Source organism: Rhinatrema bivittatum, chromosome 5 (assembly GCF_901001135.1).
Source record: "Rhinatrema bivittatum chromosome 5, aRhiBiv1.1, whole genome shotgun sequence".
NCBI classification, from domain to species: Eukaryota; Metazoa; Chordata; class Amphibia; order Gymnophiona; family Rhinatrematidae; genus Rhinatrema; species Rhinatrema bivittatum.
Window position 1 is genome coordinate 223,513,836 of NC_042619.1, and position 18,598 is coordinate 223,532,433.

Genomic DNA, 18,598 nt, shown 5'->3' on the forward strand with positions numbered 1-18,598 from the left:
TCTCATTGAGTATGATTGAGCCTTATGACAATCAGATGGACACTCTGCAATGTCAGCAAGTTGACTAGAGTTGACTAGAGTTCATTTCAAATTTGATTTGATGGCAAGGCTGTCAATGTCAGACCTTAATTATACGCGAGATACCAAAAATATTAATGGCACTGTATGTTCTAGAGGAATTTATCAAAAAATTACACCCAAAAATACAAACAGTTGATTGATAAGAACGCACCAAACTAGAAGTTACTTATAACATACAAATGCATATTAATGTTAAATACAATCCGCTTAATATGTTCCTAATATTCAAGATTAACTTACACATATAGTTTATTATATTAAATTGTTACCGTACTATGATGGCACATGATTAAGTTGTAATCTATACCACCCATTTTTTTGTTATCGTGCCCTACTGTAAACCGTTGTGATGGTTATCTAACCAAACGACGGTATAGAAGAGTTTTAAAATAAATAAATAAATAGATATAGTCCAAAAAACTAAACATGATCAGCATGTCCTTCTTCTTCAATTACCTTTCTTTGAGGAAGACAGCACACAAAAATCCCACTTAGCCCCAAGGTCTCCTGGGCAGCATGGGTCAACTTCTTTCCTGGAGCATCCCCAGCAGGGACAGTACTCCTTTGATGTCAGGATACTCCTCCTGGAATGGTTGTAGGATTGCAAACTGGCTAAAAGACAGGAAACAGAGAGTAGGATTAAATGGGCAATTTTCTCAGTGGAAGGGAGTGGACAGTGGAGTGCCTCAGGGATCTGTATTGGGACCTTTACTTTTCAATATATTTATAAATGATCTGGAAAGAAATACGACGAGTGAGATAATCAAATTTGCAGATGACACAAAATTGTTCAGAGTAGTTAAATCACAAGCAGATTGTGATAAATTGCAGGAAGACCTTGTGAGACTGGAAAATTGGGCATCCAAATGGCAGATGAAATTTAATGTGGATAAGTGCAAGGTGATGCATATAGGGAAAAATAACCCATGCTATAATTACACAATGTTGGGTTCCATATTAGGTGCTACAACCCAAGAAAGAGATCTAGGAGTCATAGTGGATAACACATTGAAATCGTCGGTACAGTGTGCTGCGGCAGTCAAAAAAGCAAACAGAATGTTGGGAATTATTAGAAAGGGAATGATGAATAAAACGGAAAATGTCATAATGCCTCTGTATCGCTCCATGGTGAGACCGCACCTTGAATACTGTGTACAATTCTGGTCGCCGCATCTCAAAAAAGATATAATTGCGATGGAGAAGGTACAGAGAAGGGCTACCAAAATGATAAGGGGAATGGAACAACTCTTGAGGGGGGATATGATAGAGGTGTTTAAAATCATGAGAGGTCTAGAACGGGTAGATGTGAATCGGTTATTTACTCTTTCGGATAGTAGAAGGACTAGGGGACACTCCATGAAGTTAGCATGGGGCACATTTAAAACTAATCGGAGAAAGTTCTTTTTTACTCAACGCACAATTAGACTCTGGAATTTGTTGCCGGAGGATGTGGTTAGTGCAGTTAGTATAGCTGTGTTTAAAAAAGGATTGGATAAGTTCTTGGAGGAGAAGTCCATTACCTGCTATTAAGTTCACTTAGAGAATAGCCACTGCCATTAGCAATGGTAACATGGAATAGACTTAGTTTTTGGGTACTTGCCAGGTTCTTATGGCCTGGATTGGCCACTGTTGGAAACAGGATGCTGGGCTTGATGGACCCTTGGTCTGACCCAGTATGGCATTTTCTTATGTTCTTATTAACAATTACTTATCTCTCAGGAGCCCTTACACTCCCAAGTCAAAATCCAAGTCTCTCCTATTAAGATGCCTGAAAAAAGAATCTTAAATAACCTTCCATCAACTAACTATCCCCCCCCCCCCCCCCTTAGAGGGCATGTACCTCCTATTAGTAATACCTTATCTCAAAACCATTACCTCATCTCCTGCAAACACCACTTCCTAATCCCCCTTTCCCCCTCCTTATCAGGAAGGCTGAGTGCAGCTTGCATGAGCTCTGTGGTACCAGAACTCTCTGACCTCTGGATAGCCTTATAGAGAGCAAGGACCCTCAGGAACACAATACTTAATGGACCTGGAAAGCTGGAGCCCACCAGAAACTTCTCCCACATTACTTGGTCACCCTAGTCAGGACTGCATAAATATTTTAAACAGAGGATCAGAGTACTCTAAGCAGCCTAAAGTAATCCACACAGAAAATAGAAAGGATCCATCAGAATGTTTCTATCCTGTTAGGGACAATGACATGGATTGTGTATTAAAGCAGGCACCATCTCTATCAGAAAGCTGTTGCATCTTAGGAGGGTCGTCATGCACTGTGTATCAAGCAGCACAACGGCATGCAGCACACCAATGTTCTATCAACCCCCCAAAGAGAGATGTAGGGAATTCTCATCCATAGCATCCCTACAGCTTTTAAAGAGTCTGTATCAGACTATGGCATAGTCCAGTACAGCTGAAGCCATCACCGCTGGACACAGACCATGCCAGCATCACATTGTATTATCAGTCAGTCTCATCCCTTGGGTTAAGATGGGCATTACTGTTTTATGATGCCTGGAACGCAGCAATTTAAAGCTCATCCAGAGAGATGTGGCCTTTGGAAGGACACTGAGGGCCTGCTATGCGTGAGCAAAGAGGACATAATATAGGAACAGTGTAATCTGCATTAAGTGCCTAGTCAATGGTAGTAGGAAACCAGATTTTCTGCTTAATATGTCCATGCAATAATTATTGTCACTCCAAACATCTCTCAAAAATCTTATCCCTTGAAGAGAATACTGAAAAATATCAATTCAGCCATGAATAAAGTGCCATACCATTTGTATTGAAAAATCAAACTCAATCAAGGTAAATTCAGTGTCGTAAAAATGTTTATGGTTTGTAAAAATGCAAATTACAAAAAAAAAAAAACCCTGAAAACTGATACCATGAAAAAATAGTCTACCATAGATGCTAACCGATCCTGAACCTGCCCCCAGCCACAGCATGTCACTACAGTGCTTAAATATAGCTCAGCTAGAGCAGGACCTCAAACAGAGACTCCCTGCTGACTGGCAGTCACAGAGAAGGATGGTGCAGGAATGGTGGGCAGCGCCCACACCTTGCAGAAGCTGCTCTGTACTAAAGGGCATGTCCTAGGCAGAGCAGAAATGGTCCCACGTGAGGGTGAGGTGACTTCATCCAGAGGCTTGCCGAGTTATGAGGGCATTGAGGAAGCATGGGAGGGTGGGAAGGGGACAAATGGTTTCCTGCTCTCAGTTTCATTTAGAAATAAACCCACTGCTGTGCTGTAAATTCATTTTCAAAATCTGCTGCTTCTGGTAGCTCCCAGACCAGGTCTAAATGTAGGAAAGGGTTTTTTTTTTCCCATTTTGTGTCTCCAGGGAAGACCCTTCGGTACATCTGGTTCCAAGTGCTGGAAACCTGGAGCACTATAACCTATCTGCTTTGCCCCCACCACAGCTACTTCACGCCCGCTACGTGCTACAGCTGCTGCATGAAGCAAAGAAGTTCCTGAAACAGCTGCCAAACATCATACACCTGTCAACCTCCTACGCCAAGGAGCTCACGATCTGCGGTGAGGTTCCACAGATGGGAAAGTAGCGCTGCCACCTGACTGATTATCAGAGCAGGTTGTAAACTTTGGAGTGTGGAGGATTCACTTAAAAAAAAAAAAAAAGTTACTTTGTGATTATGACAAACAGACAAAGCTTGGGTAGCCACAATGTAAGTTGTTCCTTCGCCGTTAATGTTTTTCAATCCAAGCCTCTCCGGTTTAAAATCATAATTTGTGGATTAAACTGGGGAATACTTTTTGGCCACACTTTAAGGGGTCGGCTGTGAAACAGATCTATCCAGTTAACTAACGGGCCAATGTAAGAAGGCGCACTCAGCTGTGTGCACACGTTAATTCAATTTAAAAAGGAAGGCAGAGCACAAAAAAGAAAAAGGGAGCATTAACGTGAGCAAATCTGTATGCCCAGCTTAGCATGCTTCCATGCAAATCCCACTTTCATCAAGGCATTAACTATTATTTCCCAATGCAGGGAGGTGCGTAGGCTTTTCATGTGTTTTTTTTTAACCCTGGAAATTTAACTCTAGGTCAAAGGGGGAGTAAAGGTTCTGGGTCTTGGTGTCATTCTATGGGGCTGAACCTGGGGTTCATGGTGTGGGGGTTCTGTAAAATGGATTTATGGACATAAATCACACAAATTATGTTTTTTCTGTATAAATCATATTTTATGCTCATAAAATATGTTTTTTGGGGGTTTTTTTTAAATTTATTTTGAAATTTTCTATTCCACTAATCCACAGATCTCAGTGGATAACAAACTCACATGCATAGTAGAGTACAGCAATAATTTAAAACAAAATAAAAAAGCAATAATGTGCACCACTGAGACATAAAACGTAACACATCAGGAAAAAGTAGACAACACAAACATGAAAATCGTGGAGCAAACCCACTGGGTCATGTTCTGTCTGGGAATGCCTGCTTAAGGAAGTGAGTTTTTAGCAATTTACGGAAATGGCGATGCGGTTTATCTGTTTAAGCACATAAAGTGTGGTATACATATAAATCATGTTTCTAAATAGAAAACATGGGAGTAGGCACATAAATTGTATTTTCAATAGAGAAAACGTGGGGTATGCACATAAATAGTGTTTATGGGGATAGGCACATAAATCGTGTTCTCAATAGATAAAACATGGGGATAGGCACCCAAAAAAAACTGAAATTGTGTGGTTAAGGAGAGACACAACAATAATCAAACCACCAACACTAGACCTAGGAGTTATTAATGTTGCTCCCTCAGATCAAGTACGGGACCTAGGAATACAGATCGACGAAAACGTCACTATGAAAAAGCATATAACAAATTGATAAAAACAGGCTGAGAATACTACACTGGCTGAAACCTCTACTAACAATACAGGACTTTCTCACTTACAAACACTAATATTTTCAAAATTAGATTACTGCAACTCCCTATTACTAGGCCTACCTTCAAGCTTGCTAAAACCACTAAAATTACTCCAAACTGCCTCTGCTAGACTATTTACTAGGGACAAGGAAATTTGACCACAACACCCCCTCGCTGATGGCACTGCACTGGCTTCCTGTACAAGCCAGAATTCATTAGAAAATATTAACCCTAATTTTCAATATCATCTACAATACTGACCTATGCTTATTAGGAGTGACACTTCAACTACTTCAACTACTCACCACAGAAAACCCTAAGATCACAAAACAAAGGACTTCTAGTGGTGCCTTCTACCCGGAACACACATCTAACTCAAATTAGGGACCAAATGATTTCCATAGCAGGCCCCAGAGTCATTACGTCTGATAACAGATAGAAAGAATTTCAAACGTGAACTGAAAACATGGCTCTGAAAGCTTATGCTTTAACATAAAATACCAACATACTGATAACCTCAGTATAACGTCAGTACAAGAGACAATGGCAGTGAAGTGAGCAATAAGTAATGAATGATGTAAAGTGTATAGGTAGTAGAATTAGAATCTGCATTTGCTGTAATGCCGACCTTTAAAATGTACAAATATGAAGTCTATAGATCTGCTGTCATGCTGGCCAAGAATATGTACAAATTTGAACAAGAACATAAAACTACTGTGATGTAGACCCAAATTACGAATGCTGGCACAGAATGTGATAGTCATCCAAGAATATGAACGATAATTGTGTAAACCGTTGTGATCTTATTCTGGAACAATAGTGTATATAAAAGGCCTAAATAAATAAATAAAAATTGCATTTTCTATATAGAAAACGTGGGGATAGGCCCATAAATCATGTTTTCTTTATAGAAAATGTGGGGATAGGCACACATATCGTGTTTTATATCTAGAAAACGTGGGGATAGGCACATAAATCGTGTTTTATATCTAGAAAACGTGGGGATAGGCACATAAATCTTGTTTCTATAGAGAAAACGAGGGGATAGGCACATAAATCATGTTTTCTATATAGAAAATGTGGGGATAAGAACATAAGATTTGCCATACTGGGTTAGACCAAGGGTCCATCATACCCAGTATCCTTTTTCCAACAGTGACCAAGCCAGGTCACAAGTTCATGGCAGGATCCCAAAAGGTTGATAGTTTCCAAGCTGATTATCCCAGGGATAAGCAGTGGATTTCTGCAACTCTACCTTGATAATGGTTATTTGGAATTTTTTCGAGAAACTTGTCCAAATCATTTTTAAACACAGCTGCACTAATAACTTTTACCACATCCTATGGCAACATATTCTAAAGCTTAATTATGTATTGAGTAAAAAAAATATTTTCTCTTATTAGTTTTAAATGTATTACCCAGTAACTGCATTGTGTGTCCCTGGTCTTTATATTTTTTGAAAGTGTAAACAACTGATTAATGTTTACTTGTTCCATTCCACTCATTTTATAAACCTCAACCATATCCCCCCTCAGCTGTTTCTTCTCCAAGCTGAAGTGTCCTAACCTTCATAGGAGAATCGTTCCATCCCTTTTATTATTTTGGTCCCCCTTATCTGTACCTTTTAAAATTCTGCTGTTTCCTTTTTGAGATGTGGTGACCAGAACTGCACACAATAGTCAAGAAGAGGTCGCACCATGGAGTGATCTAGAGGCTTTGTGACAGTTTCAGTTTATTCTCCATTCCTTTCCTAATAATCCCTAGCATTCCGTGTGCTTTCTTAACTGCCGTTGCTGCACACTGAGCAGAAGATTCCAATGTGTTATCAATGATGATGCCTACATCCTTTCCCTGAAATGGTGACTCCTAAATTGGAACTTTGCATTGTGTAGCCATAATTTTGGTTACTCTTCTCTCTAAGTGCATCACTTTGCACTTGTCCACATTAAATTTAATTTGTCATTTGCATGCCCAGTCTCCTAGTTTTGCAAGGTCTTCTTGCAATTTCTCACAATCCTCTTGAGATTTAATGTTGTACTCACCGGCCGGCTCCCTGCATCCCCCGATGCCCGGGTCCTCCCCGACACACTGCAGCTACTCAGCCCTTCTCCGGCGTGCAGGACGCCGCCAGCCTCCCAGCCGGCTGGGCCTTTCCCCTACATGCACGCACGCGGTTGTGGCCGCATCTTAAAGGGCCAGCAGCAGGAACTTCCGCGGGACCCGCCAGATGACATCATCACCTGGGCCTATTTAGGCCTGGTTCCTCGGCACCTCCATGACTTGACAACGAGTTCCCCTCGTGCTGTGATTCTTCATTTGGATCCTGCGTTCTCCTGCCTTTGGGTACCTGCTCCTGCCTTCCAGTACCCGCTCCTGCTTTCCGGTCCCGTTCCAGCTTCCTGTTCCTTCTCCCGTCGGATGGATCTCCTTGGCTTCAGACTTTGGATCGGACCTCACACTGCTTGCCGCCTGCCCAGGACTTCGGATCGGACCTCCTTCTGCCTGGCCTCAGTCGCTTCTTGGATCTCGCCCTTGATACTTCATCGGAGCTTTGACACAGGAGCCCACCTACGTCCAGTCGGCCCCGGCACCCAAGGGCTCAACCTGCGGGGAACGGGGTTGGTAGTGGCGAAGTTCCAGCCGGCCCCTGCCTTCCACCAGCCTCACCTCCTGACATTGGTAACCTGAGGTAGGTCGTCCTCCCAGGTAGCGTCAATCCCAACTCAGGCCAGGGGTCCACATCCCACGTCGAGGTCCCAACATTTAACAACTTTGTATAATTTTGTGTCATCAGCAAATTTGATCACCTCACTTGTTGTTCCCACTTTCAGGTCATATATATATATTAAAAAGCAGTGGTCCCAGAACATTTCCTGGGGCACTCCACTATTCACCTTTCTCCATTAAGAAAATTTACCATTTAGCCCTACTCTCTGTTTCCTGTCTTTTAACCAGTTGGCAATCCACAATAGGACACTACCCCTTTTCCCATGACATTTTAATTTCCTAAGAAGTCTCTCATGAGGGACTTTGTCAAATGCTTTCTGGAAATCCAAATATACTATATTAACTATCTCACCTTTATCCACATGTTTATTTATACACTCAAAAAAATATAGCAAATTGATGAGGAAAGACTTCCCTTGGCTAAATCCATGTTGGCTTTATCTCATTAAATTATGCTTATCTATATGTTCAACAATTTTTCTCTTTATGATAGTTTCTAGTATCTACCAAATTGCCTAGCACGAACATACTGGTCTGTAGTTTCCTGGATTGCCCCTTGATCCCTTTTTAAAAACCTGTGCTACATTGGCAACCCTCCAGTCTTCAGGTCCCATAGATGATGTTAATTATAATTTACAAAATTTCCAGTAGCAAGTCTGCAATTTTATTTCTTAGTTTTTTCAGCACTCTGGGATGTATACTGTCTGGTCCAGGTGATTAATTACTCTTTAGTTTGTCAATTTAGTCTAGTACATCTTCAAGGTTCAGTGAGATTTGTTTCATTTCCTCTGAATCATCACCTTTGAATATCATTTCTGGCATGGATTTATGTGTTTTCTATGTATAAAATGTGGGGTATGCACTTATGTCATGCTCAGGAGCTGGCATAAGTTCGGAAATACAGAAAATAAAAAAAATATAGGGCTTTCCAAGGGGTCAGGGAAGAGAGGGGAAGAGGGAGGGAGGGTAGGGAGGGGGGTAGGAAAGTTCTCTCCCAGTCCACTCCAATTAAGGAGTGGACTGGGAGAGAACATGCTCACGCCGGCGCACACATGTTATAAAAGCGTGCGCACATGGAAGTGCGTGCATATTTTTAAAATATCTACTCTTTAATCTTTAGCATACTTTTCATTGCACTTTCATTTTTTGTGCTTCTTATAACATGACATACAGAGTGATGTGTATATTTTTTTCATGCAAATCTGAGTCTTATGTGCCATAGTAACTTTGAAAACTCAAATCTGTAACACAAAAATATTCAAGTGAATTTTTTAAAAGGAATTACATATGTAAATATAACTTCTATTGTAGCTATTTTCTAAAGCCATTTACCTGTCCATAGGATTTGACTTATGCGGTTAAATCCTATGGACAATTCAATGGCATTTATTTATTTATTTATTTATTTTGCTATACCGGCTTTCATGACAGGAGTCATATCAAACCGGTTTACATTTAACAATGTGTGTAAGGTAGAGAGAACTCAAACCACAGTAACAAGAGCATGGTTAAGAGAGTGAAATAGTTACAATAAAACAGTAAATTTTGTAAATTTACTAAAATTTGTAAAATTGTAAAAAAAAGTAATTGCTACAATAAAAAAATATATTGTAGCAATTTTCAAAAACCCACTTACATGGGTAAAGTACATTTACTCCTGTAAAACCCATTTTTAAGCCTGTAAATTCTTTTGAAAATCAGGACCTAGTGAATACTTGATTGTCCTACAGCAATGAGAAAATATAATTATTGGCTAAAATCAAGCCAGTTTTACAGTAAGTTAAGGACCATTTTCCATACTATGCCTTTAAACTATGACTCTTTTACCATCTTCAGGAGATCTGCATGGGAAACTGGATGATCTTATGCTTATCTTCTACAAGGTAATTGAATATTTAATTGTACATAAGCGCTCATGGATCTGCCACATGTGAGGAGCCATCATACGGCCGATACAGTAAAAATGCGGGAGAGCGGGCGAACACCCGCTCTCCCGGCGCGCGCACAGGCCACTCTCCTGTGTGCGCAATTCTGTATTTAAATGAGGCCCGGCGGTAAAAACAGGCAAAAGGAGGTGCTAGGGACACTAGTGCGTCCCTAGCGCTTCCTTTTGGACCAGAGCGGGGGCTGTCAGCGGGTTTGACAGCCGACACTCAATTTTGCCAGCGTCGGTTCTCGAGCCCGCTGACAGCCACGGGCTCGGAAACCGGACACTAGCAAAATTGAGCGTCCAGTTTTCGACCCGACAGCTGCGGACCGACTTCACATTTTTTTTTAATTTTTTTTTTTTACTTTTTTTGTACCCTTCGGGTCCTCCGACGTAATATCGCCATGATATTAAGTTGGAGGGTGCACAGAAAAGCAGTTTTTACTGTTTTTCTGTGCACTTTCCCGGTGCCCGAAGAAATTAGCGCCTACCGTTGGGTAGGCGCTAATTTCTGAAAGCAAAATGTGCTGCTTGGCTGCACATTTTGTTTTCTGAATCACGCGGGAATACCTAATAGGGCCAACAACATGCATTTGCATGTTGCGGGCACTATTAGGTTCGGGGGATTGGACGCGCGTTTTCGGCCCCTTACTGAATAAGGGGTAACGCTAGCGCGTCGAAAACGCGCGTCCAATGGCGGCTTAACAGTGCGCTCTGTCAGAGCACACTGTACTGTATCGGCCCGATAGATAGGTCTGAGATAATTACTCCTGCATCTTTATTTTGTCTATCATTTGCCAAATTTTATTCTGCTAGGGGTCAATATTTAAAGGCTTTGTCCAGGTAACTCTAAAAATTACCTGGATAAAAAACAAGATTTCAAAATCACATCCTCCCCTCCCCTACTATTCCCTGGCTAAATTTTGTCCAGGTAACTCATTATGTGAACTAAATTTAGCCAGATACAAAGAAATGGCAAATTTTTAGCTGGTGAGCACTGACATTCAGCACCTACCCTGTTAAAGTTAACAGGTAACTCTGGTCATAAAAATCTCTGTCCTAACATTACCCAGGTACACTCAGCAGAAAACCAATCTGATTAAGTTCCTCTGACTATCTGGGCAGTGTTACCTGAGTAATGTTACCCGAGTAACTTTCCCCAGCACCCGCTTGACCTCCTAATCAATAAGCAGCTAACAGACATTTGCGCCCATTCTGCTCGATCTTACGCCTTCTTTTCACTGAAGCACAACTTCCAAACCCTGGCAATTTTTTGGGGGGGGTTATTATAATTCATTTTTCACCAAACTCACAGCTATTTGCTACTTCCATACTGGCTGGTTTGCTTGCCATTGTCTTCAAAGTCTTACTGAAGTTCACTGTGATCCGCTCCTTCTGTCAGCCTCATTAAAGAACTCAGTCAGGTTATTTATTTGGGTATTTTTCCTTTGAAAATTAACTGGAAGCTTATGTGGGTACAAAAGTGCTCTTGGGACCTTGCACCCAGGCGAGCGATTGAAAATTGCACTATAAACATGTATCTAACCTAGAAAGCATCCAAGAGAGTGGATGAGCGATAGCCAACCTGTCTGAAACTGCCCTTGCGCGTTCGTTGTCTCTCTCCTATAGAACGGCCTTCCTTCGGCTGAAAACCCCTACCTGTTCAACGGGGACTTCGTAGACCGAGGGAAGAATTCCATGGAAATCCTGATCATTCTTCTTGCATTCCTGCTCGTCTACCCCAACAATTTCCATTTGAACAGAGGGAACCATGAGGACCACATCATAAACCTGAGGTAACCTGGGGCCAATCAGTGAAGCTGTAGCAAGACCTCCCCTTAAAGCGGTATTCGCGGCGATAGTCCAAGTGTTGTCTGTCATGTTTGTATGTCATTCATCAACAAACAAGAACAGGGCAAAAATATATTATTTAAATATCACAAGAACAAAAAATCACAAAATCGAACCTGCAGAGAAACAAAATATCAAACTAAAATAATCATATACAGTAAAGGCCCCATTATCTGGCATGCATGGGAGAAAGTCTTTGCCAGTTATCTGAGAGCCCTCTGCTCCAACATCCAGGGAGCAGCAGGAGGGGAGGAGGTGAGGCTGGAGTGAATAAAGCAAACCAGACAACCCTTCCTCCTCCTTTTATTTTCCTTCTCCTTCTCTCTCCTTTTCTCACTTGCAGGGGAACAGGAGGGCAGGGGTGATGCAGGAGTGGGAAATAGCACAGCAAAGGAAAGCTACTGTGCTCCCTCATCCATCCCCTCCTCTCCTGTGATTTCTCTTCTCCTTCCCTCTCCCTCTATTCCTTGCAGGCAACAGGAGGGATGGGGATGATGGTGGAGTAGACAGAGCATGGAGCAGAGTAGAGAAAAGCTACTCTGTTCTGTAATGTTGATTGGCATTCTGTTTAAACCTTCTTGGCAGCAATAAAAAAACAAAAGCTACGCGGCTACATGCTGGTTGAGCTTTTCCACTGGTTGAGTGACAGATAATGGGGCTTTTACTATATTTAACAAATCTCAGGATAATGGAAAAACTAACATGAAAAAAAAAGTAAAATAGGTTCCAAAGAAACTTAACACTCTCCCTCCCCTCCCTGAACAAAGAATTGTGGTGATCATGGTTAGTCCACTTGAAAATGTAGAATTAAGGATCGACAAACAAGTTGCAGGTGAGACTTTTTTCTTCGACTGAATTAATACTTCGGCAATGAACTTTGGAGAGTTATCCTCTCTGCATTAGGTCAGTGAAGAAAGAGGGTGGTTACACTGGGTTTAAATAGTGCATTCATCTGGGTCTTAGACTAGCTGCATGCATCATTACAGATCAATCATTGACAGGAAGGAGATGGGGTGGGGGCTGATAAGATGTGATGAGGCAGTAAACACCGCAATACATTTTGAGGTCCATATTCATTAGGCTGAGTAGTGGACAAGTTATCCTGCTGAAGTTAGCCGAATAACTTGCCCCATATATTCACTGGGATAAACGTCCCGCTAAATATACCTCCCTAAAGTTATCTGGCTATATATGCTTGGGAACTTTAGGCCTAACTGGCCAGCGTTTAAATATGGCCGATTCGGCCTAATGTCATCTGGCCTTGTGTGGCTGGATAACTGGCTACATACCTGGATATGTTAAAAAAGATATCTGGGTAAGTAGCACTCTTTACTAAAATTATAATCATTAGATCACAAGCGTCATGGGCCTATAACCCTACTCAAGTATCACCTACCAGACCCCTCTTTCAACCCCTTCATATGGTTCAGTAAAACGTAAACTGGGGTACTGGGCCCAGCCATCCCCCTTCCTTTCATCCCTGCTAAATATAGAAGTAAACCCCCCATCTACTGCCCCCCCAAAACCTTCCCCAACACTGGCACCTCCCACCCACCCACCTGGAAGCTTAATCGGGCCGATTTCTAATTCTGGGATCGCAAAGCAATGCAATCCTGGCCGCTTCCAGCATTACTCTGGTAATAACTGTTACTTTTACTGGCTTGCAGGCTGCTTCTGCAAGCCGGCTGACTTACCCACACAGTCCAGCCCTTCCAACATTGCCTCTTCCAGTGGCCTGGGATGCTGCCACTCCATGCGGTTTGAGACATCACTGACACTGACTGCTGGGCCCTCGCTTCGGCGTGCACATGCAGCATGCCAATACGTAAAGGCCCCACGGAAGGAACTCCACTTGCCGATGCCCCTAGATAATGTCACACGGCCAGGAATTTAAACCCCGGCTGTGCAATGCTACACTTCCTCAGCAACAGGTTTACTCTCATTGAGAGTGTGAGTTGCTGCCGCCTCCGTCTTCAGCCTTGTGTTTGTCTCTGCAGCCTTGCCTTCACCATCCAGCCTGTCTGTGTCTTCAGCCTCATTCAGCCTTATTGACGTCCTCCAGCCCTACCTCTCTCTTTCCTAGCCTGCCTGCCCTCGGACTGATTTCTTGGAATCGACCTTAGCCTGTACCTCATTTACTCTTTGCTTGCCGCCTGTCTCAATCTCAATCTCAGCCTGGACCATGATCATGCCTTGACCTCAGCCTGGGCCATGACCATCCTTGCTTGCTGCCTGCCTCGACCTCAATCAGCCACCGGAACTGCTCCTCTGCCCGCGCCTCAGAGATTGCCACCTATGACCTGCCGACCTCCGGACCCCGAGTGCTCAACCCGAGGGGAAGGGACTGGTATAGGCAAAGCTCCAGCCCTGTCTCTGCACTGTCTACTCCACCAGCTAGCAGTGAGGACCTACAGGGGCCTTCCCTGGAGCTTGCATCAATCTCAACCCAAGAATCCTAACAATAATGCTGGAAGCGTACATTTACAGCATAAATAACCAGTTAAATAGCAAGCTATCCAGCCATATAAGGCTGAATAACTTTAGGCCTGCTCAGAAGCATGCCCCTGAAATGCCCCTTTTAAAATCTGGCTTAAATTATAGATGTATAATTACTTATTTGGCTTTAATTTAGCCAGATAAGTGGCTGAATATGCCACATTTTCCATTTAGACAGATAACTTTTGAGTTAGCCATCTAAATGGCTTCTGAATATGGAACTCAGTGAGATTAGAAAAATTAATTGACCAGCAATAAATATATATCACATTAAGAAATCAGAAGCGATATGATTGTGCATTTGCACAGCACTTTATCTATAGTGCTATTCAATTTCAAACAGCAGTACAAGCCAACACAAGTTGCAGATAACTCAGATCAGCGGTTAATATAAAATCATTAAGATTTCATGTCTTAGTTCTTATTATTGTTATGTTCCAGAGAAGTATTTATAGTTTTTGAAAGCTCTTCCTACTTAAATTCATCTGAGTGGGAATAGCTGAGAAGACTAGGGAGAAATTCCTGGCACCACCCTGACGCAGATAAAGCAGGGATACAGCTGGGACGGGGATAACTAAAGAGGGGGCCGAGGGAAAACCAGGAGGACCTGACCCTGTTAGAAAGCGTCCAGCGTTGATTTCCAAGTGCTCTGCCAGTATAAAGAAATAAAACATTATTAGGAAAGAGACTTGCGAGTGAGACCTGAACAGAAACAACAGAGCCGAAAAGCAGGCCCAGGAGAGATTTTGGAAGAATTTGCTAATGCTGCTGCTTTAGTAAGGAATGCTCGCTCCTATCTATGCACACCTGTCCATGCTGGGTTGCTTTTTTTGCGATTTAGAATATTAGAATTGCAGGTAACTTTCCCTGCTGCGGTGCTGTGCTTAACAGAAAGCTCTGATTGTTTGTTCCATGCCGTGAGCGAGAGTAACGCTGTCTTTGGTTTTTCAGGTACGGCTTCACAAAAGAAGTAATGCAGAAGTATAAGGTAAGAGATGCACTACTGTGCAGGGATTGCCTTCCAAAGCGACTTTCCTCTCTGCTTGAACAACGTGTCACAAAATTGAAAAGCACATAAACCATTCAATGATAAATGCAATAAAGAAATGCAAAAGCACCCCTCCACCCTCACATTAATGGTCATAAAAATGAACAAAATAAAGGAACTGGTTCAATGATAAAACTGAAGTCCACAGACATAGCTAGGTTTAGGCGAAAAACGCCTGCTTCAGGGAAAAGTTGAAAATGATACCGGTACAACAAATCATCCTTAATGCCAAAAACTATTGATCAATGTGCCCTTTCAGACACCGTCCAGAGATATTCCAAGTAATGTACCAGAGCAGTGATGTAATTGCTTGTATGTAATTGGACACAGGAAGATCCAAGGATCACACAAACACTAAACTCCCTGGGGGTCAATATTCAGTGGAATTTAACTGGCTAACTCACAAGTTTTCTGATTAAATGCTGACTTTTCAATATTCCCCCACTTATCCTGCTAAAGTTTATCCAGGTAACTTATTATCTGTCTAAAATTTAGTCAGATTACATAGGGATGTTCTGGGTTTTGCCTCCCTGCCAGCAGATGGAGACAGAGAAAGTTTCACTGACATTGTACATAACCGAGTGTGCCACGTGCAGCCCCTCAGTATTTCTCTGCCTCCAGCAGATGGTAGATGGGGCAAAACCTCATTCTGTTCAGGCTACGGTGTTGCATATTTTGGCTTTTCTACAGAAAGTTTTCTGGTAAAGGGACTGGCCTTTAACTCTCTGATTGTCCAGATAGTGACATTGGGTTGTCTCCAGGGTAAGGTGCAAGGGTATCCTCTGTCCGCACATCCTGATGTTCTGTGGTTCCTTCAGGGAGCCAAGAACTTGTGTCCTCAGGTGTGGAACATTTGTCCATCTTGGAATCTGAATCTAGTCCTTAGAGGATTGTGTGAGGGTCTGTTTGAACCACTAAAGAGAGCTACAGTTAAAGATTTGACTCTTAAAGTAGTTTTCTTGGTTGCTATTTGTTCAGCCAGGAGAATTTAGGAGCTCCAAATACTGTCATGTTGAGATTCCTTCCTACAGACGTCTGATTCATGGGTTTCTTTATGCATGGTGCCTTCTTTACTGCCTGATGTAGTCTCAGCATTCCATCTTAGTTAGACAGTAGATCTTCCAGCTTTTATGGCTTTGGATTCCTCTATACCTCATGCGAGGGAGCTTAGGCTCTTAGATTGGAGGCATGTATTATTGACGTATCTAAAGGTCACTTAGGATTTCCATAGATTGCATCCCCTCTTTGTAGGTCGTATCACCTCTTTGTACTGTGGAGTGGTCCAGAGAAGGGAACTAAGTCATCTAAGGCTACAATTGTGTGGTGGCTGAAGGAAACAATCGAGTCGACTTTCATTTCTATAGGGTCCCCCTACTGGTGCACATCAAGTGTCTCCACAAGAAATTTGCTGGGTGGCTACTGGGAAGTTGTTGCCCACTTTTGCTAGGCATTATCAGTTGGATGTTGGGGCTCCGGCTTCCATGAGAGTGTTCTACGAGTGGAACTCTCCACGTCCCACCCAAGTTAAGGGGAGCTTAGGTACATCCCAGGAGTCTGGACTGATCTGGGTATGTACAGAGAAAGAAAATTGGTAACCTTTTATTTTCGTTCATATAATACCACAAATCAGTCCTGAAACCCGCCCATTTACTGGGGGGGAGTCTGCCGCTTGTACTGTTGCTTTGAATATAGTGCGGAGTTGTTGGAGGTTTTCAGTGCTGATTGCTTATGTTAAATTTGGGAAACAAATTTTCCATTGTCTTTTTGGGCAACTTCACCTTCTTCCGGCTCGTTGGAGGGGAGCGAGTTTACTTAGAAGCTTGCTTAGAAATTTATGGTTGTTGCTGTCATCTTGGCTTGGGTACAGGTCAATATTGAGGGACTGCAGGTGGCACATTGGGTTATGTACACTGTCAGTGAAACTTTCTTTGTCTTCATCTGCTGGTAGGGAGGCAAAACCCAGGAGTCTGGACTGATCTGTGGCACTACAGGAATGAAAATTAGCAGGTAAGAATCAATTTTCCTTTCTGTCTAAGTGATCCGGCTAACTCAGATAAGCTAGCTGCCTAATTCTGGTCGTGCTGTAGAGTAGTCCTAAAGTTGGCCAGATAAGATATCTGGCTGCTTTCAATAGTGAGGTGGCACCACTGAATATCCCCAGATTAGTTTATCTGGCTAACTTTGCAATCCAGCCAATGACTGAATGTTACCCTCTCTACCCCCTTCAGTCAAAGCAGCAAAGGACTACGAAAGACAAATAGAGAAGCCAAGCACTGTTCCAAGCAAATCAACCAATAGACAAAAGAGGAACCACTCAAATGTTAGTCATTCTCCTTCAGACAATTTTTACATATTGAAAATATATGTAAATATATGTAGAGCTGGTATCATAAAGTATTCCGGTTGTCATCACTCTGGCAAGTTGATCTTTAATCATCTACCAGCCCCTCCACTACTACCAATGCATCTCCCAACAGCGTATGCTGACTTTTTCTTCATACAGCATGTGGCAATATTTTTTAATTTTGTTTTTTACTTCTGCAGATAAAACCTGATTAATCAATTTTTTTAACCTGTCTTCTTACTTTAGTAAAGTCCAGAGCTCATCTTGCCAATATTTTAAGTTAAGTCTAAATTTGTTTGAAGGAGAATGATCAACATTTGAGTAGCTCCTTTGTGTCTATTGGTTGAAAGTAGCAAAGGAGCCTTAACAGCAGATTTCCTTCCACCCGGTCCCTGCATTATCAGCCTCTTTTAGAAGAGACCGGTTGGAGACGATACTGATAACCTGACTGACGTGGGGGCCGGGGCAATAAAACTGCTATTGTGGTCGCTTTCTAGCTCCTGCTGAGTAGTAAATAGAGAATTCAGTGGTCTTTTGGTGACATCCTATTACCTGCTCACTTAATTTCGAGTAACTTACCCCTCTCCCCACACCCCCTTCAGACATAAAATTATTATTGTATGTTTTGTGCTTTTGGTTATGTGATTTTTTTATTTTGTGACAAGCTGCAAGTTTTCTGACATCTCTCAGTGTCTCATCTGATTTGCACCGCTGTTCCTGCCTTTCTTTCATCTTAGTGCTACTCCATTTGTCTAGCCGTGTCATGTTTATACCAAACAGTGACATTTGTCTAATTAACACAAGAGAGCGTGCCAATCTTTTAACCCCACTATGTGAATTATTTGCCAGATATAATAAAGCCTTTTATTTTCCAGTTCCACGGGAGGAAGATTTTACAGCTTTTGCAAGACATCTACAGTTGGCTTCCGCTTGCCACTATTATTGACGGCAAAGTTCTCGTTTTGCATGGCGGGATCGCAGACACCACGGACCTGGACTTTCTGACACACATCAAAAGAAATAAGGTGAAGAATGGGGCTGGGGCTCCAGGCCGTTCAGTCTGCCGCCTGCCTGCGACCAGGGGTGGGGAACCTCTGGGCTTTGAAGGCTGCACACGGGTCGGGTCGGAATTTCAAGGCTATTCCTAATGAATATGCATGAGATAGTTTTGCATGCAATTGAAGCAAAATGCTTCCTAGAATTTAGTCGAAGCTGCCGTGGCATACATTATGATTAAT

The 18,598-nt window shown here is 42.3% G+C and overlaps 1 protein-coding gene across 6 annotated transcripts in view; it reads left to right on the forward strand.

Annotated features, from left to right (window-relative positions):
- Positions 1-18,598, forward strand: part of PPEF1 (protein phosphatase with EF-hand domain 1) — a 106,260-nt gene that overhangs the window by 57,390 nt on the left and 30,272 nt on the right. For all 6 annotated transcript variants that reach the window (XM_029603345.1, XM_029603344.1, XM_029603342.1 and 3 more), the window contains exons 6-10: positions 3,505-3,619; positions 9,531-9,577; positions 11,251-11,417; positions 14,920-14,956; positions 18,236-18,385. In XM_029603345.1, the coding sequence (XP_029459205.1) occupies positions 3,505-3,619; positions 9,531-9,577; positions 11,251-11,417; positions 14,920-14,956; positions 18,236-18,385 (516 nt within the window). The remainder of the gene's footprint in view (positions 1-3,504; positions 3,620-9,530; positions 9,578-11,250; positions 11,418-14,919; positions 14,957-18,235; positions 18,386-18,598) is intronic.